At 36.3% G+C, this 9,886-nt stretch overlaps 1 protein-coding gene across 1 annotated transcript in view; it reads right to left on the bottom strand.

Moving 5' to 3' along the window:
* The window catches only part of LOC106960779 (intestinal mucin-like protein), an 18,300-nt gene extending 9,487 nt beyond the window's left edge, over window positions 1–8,813 (bottom strand). Inside the window, exons 1-10 of the mRNA XM_015054075.1 lie at window positions 7,594–8,813; window positions 6,649–7,125; window positions 5,213–5,466; window positions 4,694–4,865; window positions 4,202–4,446; window positions 3,862–4,045; window positions 3,010–3,235; window positions 1,399–1,571; window positions 1,248–1,317; window positions 261–382 (exon numbers count right to left, since the gene is read on the bottom strand). Coding sequence (XP_014909561.1) covers window positions 261–382; window positions 1,248–1,317; window positions 1,399–1,571; window positions 3,010–3,235; window positions 3,862–4,045; window positions 4,202–4,446; window positions 4,694–4,865; window positions 5,213–5,466; window positions 6,649–7,125; window positions 7,594–8,470 — 2,800 coding nt within the window. The 5' untranslated portion in view covers window positions 8,471–8,813. The remainder of the gene's footprint in view (window positions 1–260; window positions 383–1,247; window positions 1,318–1,398; window positions 1,572–3,009; window positions 3,236–3,861; window positions 4,046–4,201; window positions 4,447–4,693; window positions 4,866–5,212; window positions 5,467–6,648; window positions 7,126–7,593) is intronic.
* Between the last annotated feature and the right edge of the window lie 1,073 nt (window positions 8,814–9,886).

The following is a 9,886-nucleotide window of genomic DNA, read 5'->3' on the forward strand; positions in this document are numbered from 1 at the left end:
AGCAAGGGAGTTCAAAGTGCTTCATAAAAACCTTGTGCATAAAAAAGCATAAAAACAAAGTCCTTTACAACATCATAATAAAGTAAGTTGTATAAACAAGTGTTTTAAAAGCTGTGTTAATTTATGTGTAATTTCCTGAACTTTATGAGAAACAGATGATAAAAATGGATCTCCCATCAAAACACTAAGACTGTTCAGTCAGTCTGAACCTAAAATTCTCTGAAGACTCACTAAAAGTGTTTTTTTCTCAATCATCTTACCGCAGGAAGCAACACATGTGTCATATACTATGTTGAACAACGTGGTGCCCTGAGGACAGAAGCAGCCTTCCTGGGTGTAGTTGGCAGATGATGTCACATCTGCCTGAAACTTCCTGTTGTATCTGATGGGATTAATGGAAAGGTGGGTTACTGCCGAGGTCTGATTACATTTTTAATCTTCACCCTTCACACCCTTTGAACTTTTTCACATTTTGTAGGAAAATAATTACAGACAAAATTTTCTTACAATAGAAAATGTTAAGTACAACACAGTGTTAGTACTTTTACAACCAAACATTTCTAAGTAGAACTACATTTATCTAGATACTTTAACCAAAAAGCAAACTTTGCTGCATCCAAATCAGCTTTTATCTAATTTATTAAACCAAAAGGTGCAAGTGATTTGAAAGAAAGTGACCCAAGTCCCTTTTTTATACCAGAGAATCAATATATTAAACTGAGATAAAATAATTTGGAAATTAGATGCCTTTCTTTTTAGATAGCAAATGTGTAAAATCCTTTTTAAGTTTTGGATCTGTAGAGAATAACATCATCTTCCTACAAAAAAAAAGACTTTTTAGCTTAGTTCCTTTTTTTTTGGCTTGCAAATACGACGATTTTGGTCTATGTGACAAAAAGTTTGGACACAATGCATCTCATAAAGCTCTGTTCAATTCATCATTGATTGAAAAGAGACATTGCTAAATGATTAGATCAAAGCATGGTCAAATTTTGGGATGGTTCCAGTCAAAGTCCAAACTTAAATTCAATTGAGAAATAAAAGCAAGACTTGGACATTTTCTTTCACTTCACAGTTATGCACTACTTTCTGATGCAAAATGAAATCCTATATTAGACATGCTGACATTTGTAGCTTTTGTGCAACAAGTAAGTTTATTTATCTCTGAATTTTCCATCTACAAAGAACAATAAGCAACCTGCAACGAATAATACAAATGTAGTAGAGTGAGAAAATATTTACTGCACCTGTCATTGCATGTTGGCTCTACTGAGGGGCCACAAGCCATGTACACTTTGTTGTTTGGACATCTGTGGTCTATAAAATATAATCATGTTAACTTTAATATATTCCATATCTCTAAAAGATGAGATATGTGATAATGACTAAATGTCTCACCACACAGTCCATTGGTGTCACTCCTCCAGTCAATACAGACTCCTGCATTGGAACACTCAGCAGCATACGCTGCCAGGCTGGAGCATGTGTCATTACCACCATTACAAATTTCATAGGTACAAGAGCTCACAAATGGTGCAGGGGATATGAATGAGTGGCATGGGGTGAATAAACTACAAAGACCATAGTTGCATATTAGAATAGCAGAAAATGGCTAAAAAAGTTGCAGACACAAATTCAAAAAACTGTAATTCAATATACATGAATAAGAAAAAACTGACAGCTCAGTTTAACCCCTGTCTTAGAGCAAGTGTTGCATAACCCTTAAAGAGGTGGCATTGTGTATTTTCCAGGCACAAGGTTCCATTTTATAGCACAATCAAGTAATTATGTTACCTTCAGTTATTATAAAAACACTGTACATATCAAACATATAAATAAATTTGACTTTGAAATTTGACATGTTTGTAATTTTGGTCAAATTAAGGGATTTCTCAAACATACATGAAAGAATCATGTATTTTAAGACTTAGTGCCATTCATATGAAGCTAGGAGATGCAGAAAAAACGACTGGAATTAATTTCAAGTTTTTGCAAATATCACTTGAAATATAATAAACATAAAGACAGATTGTAACATAACCACTATGTTTGTTTCTGTTTTTTGAGTAAATACATTAAACAGTAAATGTATCATCTGGTTTGTATAACAGTTGCTGTTATTTCATTGTAAAATAACTCCGAATTTCCACTTTTAAAACTGATTTTGGGCAGGATCATGCTGGTTTTAGGTGTGGCTGAAATTAGTGTGTCGGCACGCAGTGGCGCAACTGGAGAGGAAGACGCTCAACGTCAGATCTGTGCAGCGGGCGACTTGATTTGACTGAAAGTTTAAAATAAGTAACAAATCAAAGGAAAAATATAAAACAGCAATCAAGGTTCGCCCCAGCGCCGCAGATTGTGCGCTTTAGAAGCTGGATCGGAGCTTGCACCCAGGAAACGCCGCCAGGTGCAAGAGGATGCCACTGGGGAGGAAAGAAAGAATCTCCCGGTGAGATCTGGACTTTACTTTTCTTTTTGGGAATTTTTGGTGGTACCACTCTTTCTTTCTCATTTTTTTGGGGAGTTAGGGGAGGACGCTTTGAGTTTTTTCATTTTGGATTGGGACTTTGGATTAAATGGAGAAATTCTTCCAGGACTTTGTTTAGTTTTTTTTGAGGATATGGAACTCTTTTGTGGACATTATTCTCTTTAAAGGAATGGGAATTTTTGGACATTTAAGTATTTGGTTTTCTTTACTGACAAACTGAGTGATTTAAATCTAACCTAATATTATTTTTCAGGGATTATTGGTTACTGATCTATTTGTCAGAATAACTATTATTATTTTTTTTAGTTTGTGGTTTTTGTAAAAATCATTGTTGCTAAAAGTCAACAAATTTCATATTGAGTGGTTGGATATTTATTTTTTTGTCAAATTAAATGGTTTAACATATTTTACTTGATTCCTGTGACAGATCCCCCTTGAGTATATTGTGAGTTCCTCTTTAAATCAAGCTGAATTTTACAAGATTTATGAAAAATAAATTGCATGTTTTGCGTTTTTCTGACCTGCTCATAAGTAGCTCACAGATGGCAGGTTTGCAGGTTGGTTGTGTTGTTGGATTTGGGTGCTGTGATGAAGATGTTAGAGGTTGTGTTGTTGCAGTAACTGAAGGGAGGCTTGGGGAGACACAGCTGATCCCGGGGAGAGTCCAGAGTCCTGCAGATTCTGAGCAGCTTTCTATCTGGCCATTTGGAGAACGGCAGTCATTGGCCTGCGAGTTGTCACAGATACCTACCAACAAAGGAAGCAGTTAGTGGCAGAGCTAGGAAACTCAAAGAAGTCATTCTCTGGACATTCTCTGGAAATTCACAAGCAGTTCAGACAACATGTCAACTTGTTTCTTTCGTCCTGTGGAAGGAAATAAATATTCCATCCTTAATATATGGAATAAATATGTTTCATTTTATTTGTCACTATAGAAGGAAAATGTCCATTAAATCCATTTCAATATCTACAATAAAATTGCACAATTGTAAGTGTGAAATATTCTTAAACCTCTTAGTAAATAAAGACCATCTAACCAGTTGATATTCATTCTAAAACAGAAAATGTACAGGAAGCAAATAGGCAGGAACTGTCTAGTTTACAAAAAACAAACAAACAAAGGCTGTTTAAAACTTTTCTACCTACTTGATTTGGGTTGGAATCAAAATGAAGTCATGTCTGATTTGGGTCTTGCTACATTCACTGACCTTTGGATCATTCTCAGATACTGTCATCCTAAATAAGTGTAAATATAAATGTACCCCTAACTTTCCAAGTGAGATGATTTTCCCATTCAATCCATTGTCTTTTGTTTCATATGTCCAAATAATCATTACTAAACATGACTGATAGCAAACTCTCTGATAACTCACCACATTGTCCCTCAGTGTTTCCCCCAAACAGAGAATAAGGAAGGTCAATACTGAAAGAGGAGCCCCTATAGACAATTTTTGTGTTGATATCTTGTATCAGTGCTGTGATCTCCATATCTGTGCCATAAAGTAGCATGACAGAATTTCTATATGCTGGATAGACACGTTTCTGATTCACATACACCTGTAGGACCCCAAAAACAACAAAAACATCAAGTTAAGGAAGGTTGTGAAGTCGTAACAATTGTCAATTACGTCATATTATGCAGAATATTTATTACATCTTATCTATACAAAAAATATCACAAGCTGAAATTGTTCCAGTTAGACTGCTGCTTACCACATTGGTTGGTGTTCCTGAAGTTTTCACTTGAGTCAAAACTGCCTTTATTGATTGATATGTGACACTTAGAGCCAAAGGGCAGAATGTGCTGTCTGAAGGGTCACAGTTATTGCTTCTAGTAATCGTTAAGTTATATTTTGAAATAATCTCCTTAACCAAGTAATAAGAGCAATTCTGTTGAAAATTATACATTTGTCCATCAAATGTCAAGTAGTTGGATCCACTCCACACATTACATACACCTTTAGGAAGAGAAAGAGAAAAGTTCAAAAATTAAAAAAAAAAAAACATGACATTAGCAGGTGCTGCCAATATGATTGTATTTTTGTGAAATGTTATTAACTAATAAGAATATATGAAATGCTAATTTAATGCTACAAAGGTATTTCATCTGGTTCAAATGGAACACTAAATGCAAAGATATAAAGGACCAGATATAAAGATATAAAGCAGACAAATTATTACGTAACGATTCAATTTTAAACTTACATTCACATTCATAGTGTAAACAACATCCATTTTGTTCATAGATCTTGACAGGTTTCCTCCCATTGGTGCAGATGGGTAGGGTTACATTTGGACAGACTGTAGCTATGACCGTTACCTTGCCTTCGATGCAAGTAGATGTGGTGCAATTGCTAGTATTCCAGGACTCTCCATTCTAATAAAAAAAAAAATCAAAAGTCAAATACAGGGGTGAGTTATCGTTTATCACTGAATGGATTTGTTCTTGCAAACTCCAGAGTTGTCTGGGACTGGAAATACCAATTATTTTGCATAGATCAAGTCAGAACATTTGTCATCGTAATCCAACATGATGAAAAGTATACTGCAGAATTGACTCGTGAAATGTATATATCTTAACGCATAAATTATTTGTAATATTCCCTCAGTTGATCGGGATCTGGATATCTTTGGTTGTACGCTGTACTCTGACTGTTGCAAAAATATCTATCTGTGTTGGAACCAATTATTGATTAATTAGCTGATGACATTTTAATGCCGTACTTGTCTTGGTGGATACACATCAGAGCACTCTAGAGTAGCTGCAGATGCTAATGTTGTCACTGTGGTCAGGACTCCAGAGCTTGAAGTTGGGGGCTTTGCTGTTGAGCTCAGTAATGAAGTAGAAGAATGTGCAGTAGTGCTAGACATTGACGTGGTTGGACATGGGCTGGATTGGGTTTCAACTTTACAGGATGCATTGCAGTATGCACTGTAACACCACCCAAGGCCATCAGAAACATTGTATAACAAGTCTCCTGTGAATAAAAGATTATAGAGCAAAGTTTAGAACATTAAATAAAAAAATGGATTCATTACATTTTAAATGCAAGGGTAATAATGAAATAAAGATAAAAAATGTGAATACTGAAGATTTATTATATTAAGATAAATATTACAACCTTTAAAGATTTAGCTGTTGTACTCAGAATTTACAAACGTATTGCTTAATTAAAACTAAAATAGTCTTATCAATCTAAAAGCTGTACAGAGTATCATGAAATGTGGATAAGTTTGAGAAGATATCTGTATTCTCTATTCCTGTAATAATTACCCATATAATGTAATTTTATAAAACTGTTTTGGCGGCCTTGTATAAAGTCCTCAAAAGTCATCTGTAAATCTGATTCCCTAAAAAAAACTACAAGAAGACAACAGGATTCAGTGCCAGATAAATCTGACAAGTTTGTTTTAAATTCTGTAATGAATAAGTCACTGGTGACCAAATTGTTTATGTAGCAGATAAAAAAAACAAAAGATAGTTATACATGTATACATAAGATATATTTTGAAAACGGAAGAAAACAAAACCAATTCCAGTAGTGTTTGTCTACTTGTACAGGGTGGCCCACGAACAAGTAGCCCTCATTATTATAGTATTACTGGCGGCCTTCCGTAAAGAAAGAACTTGAAATGCCAAAATCTTTACTCACTCTTTACAGAAAGTGCTGGAAATGATCCCTTAATGCGTCAATGCAGTTTTGGGTGCGCCTTAACAAATTGTCATCTATGCGACACAACTCTGGGGCACCAATGCTCTGAATTGCATTACGGATATTGTCTTTCAACTGCAGTAAAGTTTTCGGGTTATTAGCGTACACTTTGAAAAGTGTACGAAAGAGTAAAAAAAAAAAAAAAAAAAAGTAGCCCGCCTTCCTGGCACTTTGGCAGAAAGGCGGGCTGCTTTTTCGTGGGCCACCCTGTATTATCTATGAAATTTTGTGATTTTATCAGGGATTTGTAATTTCATGTGTGAAACTGAAAATTTATAAAGGATTATTCATATTTATTACATTAATTAAATCCATCCATCCAAGTTTCTATACAACTTTGTCCCTAGTGGGGTCAGGATACATTAATAACACATATCTGAAAATGCTAAATGTTGAAAATATTATAAAAATAAAGAAAAATAAACATTAGGATGCAAAAGAACATACCAGGATGATGAGATGTTCCGTTGACATTACACACACAAGAACCTGTGGTAAGTTGTGAAGATGAAGGAAAAGTTGCTGCGGTTGTCTGCGTAGTTGATGTAGGTGGATAAACTGTTGTACTTCCTGGGAGTGTCTGAGTAATGGGTGCAATGACAGTTGTAGCACTTACTGGGCTTTCAGTGGTTAAGGAAGTTGTGTTTTTTATGGATGGGTTTGTAAGTACGCTTGATGTTTGTAACTGTCCGGTTATTACAGAAAAAGTTGTTTCAGAGCGTGTAATAAAGGGTGATATTCTTGTAGACTCTGTCTGAATTGTAACCCTTGTTGTACGAAAGGGAGATTTTTGTGATGATACTGAAGGAAAAAAATATGTTGTACTTCTATGATGTGTCGGGAAAGACTCAAATATTGAGCTAGTTGTAGGTGTAGGAGTTAAAGTACGAGTGATTGTGAGTGGAACAGTTACATGGATTGGACCTGTTGTACCAACTTGTGAGGGGTTTGTAGTTCCACTCTTCAATGTTGTTGTTTCTGAGATCGTAGTTTCCACAGATTCAGTTGTGGCTCTCTGGGTGGATGTAATAGGGCCTTCTGTAGTGGTTGTATAAAGAGAGGGCTTTGATGATACCGTTGTAGTTTCAATCCTGCTTGTTGCCTCTGGTACCAAAGTTGTGGTTTCAACAATTGCTGTGGTGGAGAATGTTAATTGACCAGAGGTTGCTTCAACGGGCTTTCTTGTACCTACATTGATTGAGTGACCACGACTTGTAGATGTTTCAGAAGATTTTGTTGTAATTGCTGCCGTGGGTCCGGAGGGTGTTGTTGTGGTTTTGGTAACAACAGAGGGATTCGATGTAACAAGTGTTGTTTCTTGGCTTGTTGACATGATCCCTGTTACTTTAGTTGTGGATTCAACAACTTCTGTTATGGAGCCAGTCACTGGACCTGTTGTGCCAACGTTCGAGGGGTTTGTTGTTCCAGTCTTCACTGTTGTTGTTTCTGAGAATGTAGTTTCCACAGATTCAGTTGTGGCTCTGTGGGTAGATGTAATAGGGCCTTCTGTAGTCGTATGAATAGAAGGCTTTGATGATACCGTTGCAGTTTCACTTCGGCTTGTTGCCTCTGGTACTGAAGTAGTGGTTTCAACAATTGCTGTGGTGGAGAATGTTAATTGATCAGAGGTTGCTTCAACAGGCTTTCTTGTACCTACATTGGTTGAGTGACCATGACTTGTAGATGCTTCAGAAGATTTCGTTGTAATTGCTCCTGTGCTTCTGGATGGCTTTGTTGTGATTTTGGTAACAACAGAGGGTTTATATGTAACAAGTGTTGTTTCTTGGCTTGTTGACATGATCCCTGGTACTCTAGTTGTTGATTCAACAACTTCTGTTATCGAGCCAGTCACTGGGCCTGTTGTGCCAACTTTAGAGGGGTTTGTTGTTCCAATCTTCACTGTTGTTGTTTCTGAGAATGTAGTTTCCACAGATTCAGTTGTGGCTCTCTGGGTGGATGTAATAGGGCCTTCTGTAGTCGTTGTATAAATAGAGGGCTTTGATGATACTGTTGTAGTTTCACTCCTTCTGCTTGTTGCCTCTGGCACTGAAGTTATGGTTTCAACAATTGCTGTGGTGGAAAATGTTAATTGACCAGAGGTTGCTTCAACGGGCTTTCTTGTACCTACATTGGTTGATTGACCATTGGTTATAGATGCTTCAGAAGATTTTGTTGTAATTGCTCCTGTGCTTCCGAAAGGTTTTGTTGTGGTTTTGGTAACAACAGAGGGTTTCGATGTAACAAGTGTTGTTTCTTGGCTTGTTGACATGATTCCTGCTACTAAAGTTGTGGACTCAACAACTTCTGTTATCGAGCCAGTCACTGGGCCTGTTGTGCCAACTTTAGAGGGTTTTGTCGTTCCAATCTTCACTGTTGTTGTGTCTGAGAATGTAGTTTCGACAGATTCAGTTGTGGCTCTCTGGGTGGATGTAACAGGGCCTTCTGTAGTCGTTGTATGAATAGAGGGCTTTGATGATACCGTTGTAGCTTCACTAGTTCTGCTTGTTGCCTCTGGCACTGAAGTTGTGGTTTCATCAATTGCTGTGGTGGAGAATGTTAATTGACCAGAGGTTGCATCAACAGGCTTTCTTGTACCTACAATTGTTGAGAGAGCTTGGGTTGTAGGTGCTTCAGAAGCTTCTGTTGCAATTGCGCTGGTGATTCTGGAAGTTGTTGTGATTTTCCTAGCTGTCATTATTGTTTTTGTGGCATATGTTATTTGTGGGGTAGTTTTGTCCTTCAGTTTAGTCGTTCCTTTTGTTTTTGATGTGATGTTTATTGTTGACGTAGATCTTAAAGCTTTAGAAAAAAGACCAACATATAATAAAACATTTATGGCAAACTTTTCAAAGTCAAACATTATCATAGCATTTTGTAGTAATTATAGTCAGTCTCCAACCTGTGCTAAATTCAAATGGAGTTGTTGTAGGCCCAGCGGTTGTAGTATTCATGCATATGTACATGCTTCTAGATACAGTTCCATTAGCGCCACATTCAGCTGTAATGCAGTTTCCCAGACCATCCGAAGTGTTGTATATTGTGGCACCGAAGTTGTAAGTTTTTCCATTAATTGTGCATGTACATGCTGTAGGTAGATATATTACATTGTTAATCTAAACAAAATAATAATTTCAGTATTAACATTTATTAGATATCCTGATTACTATAAATTTCAACATATACTCACAATCAACACTGTAGATACATATTATCCCAGATAATGTACAGGAGCTTTGAAAAATAGAACATTGTGTTAATCCCACTATTTTTTATTAACTGGTTAAAAACAGAGTGTTTCCTTTTGGATTTTTATTTTCAAAATTTCTCTAAAAATTTATCTCACACAAATAAAAGTTCCACATGTAACTGCAAAATGTAACCTTTACCTTTAAAGTCAGTTTTTTTACATTTTTATTAAAACTGTAACTACGTGGTATGACAGGAGACGGAAAAAAATCACGTTCCTCCTCTTCCTCCTTTAGCAACTATTGCAATGTGCATAATTGCACCACTTCCTGTCAAAAACAACCTGTCAGTGCCAGGAGGAAGATATTCACAAATTAAAACTCTATGTACTAATGTTCACATGATTCCTGGTACTCCAGTTGTGGATTCAACAACTTCTGTTAATCTACTAATGGCAGAAAAACATCTTACTGTTGCAGGAAAATTGCTCATGAGTTCT

Source organism: Poecilia latipinna, unplaced genomic scaffold (assembly GCF_001443285.1).
Source record: "Poecilia latipinna isolate Pla-1442-1.1 unplaced genomic scaffold, P_latipinna-1.0 Scaffold1227, whole genome shotgun sequence".
Taxonomy (NCBI): domain Eukaryota; kingdom Metazoa; phylum Chordata; class Actinopteri; order Cyprinodontiformes; family Poeciliidae; genus Poecilia; species Poecilia latipinna.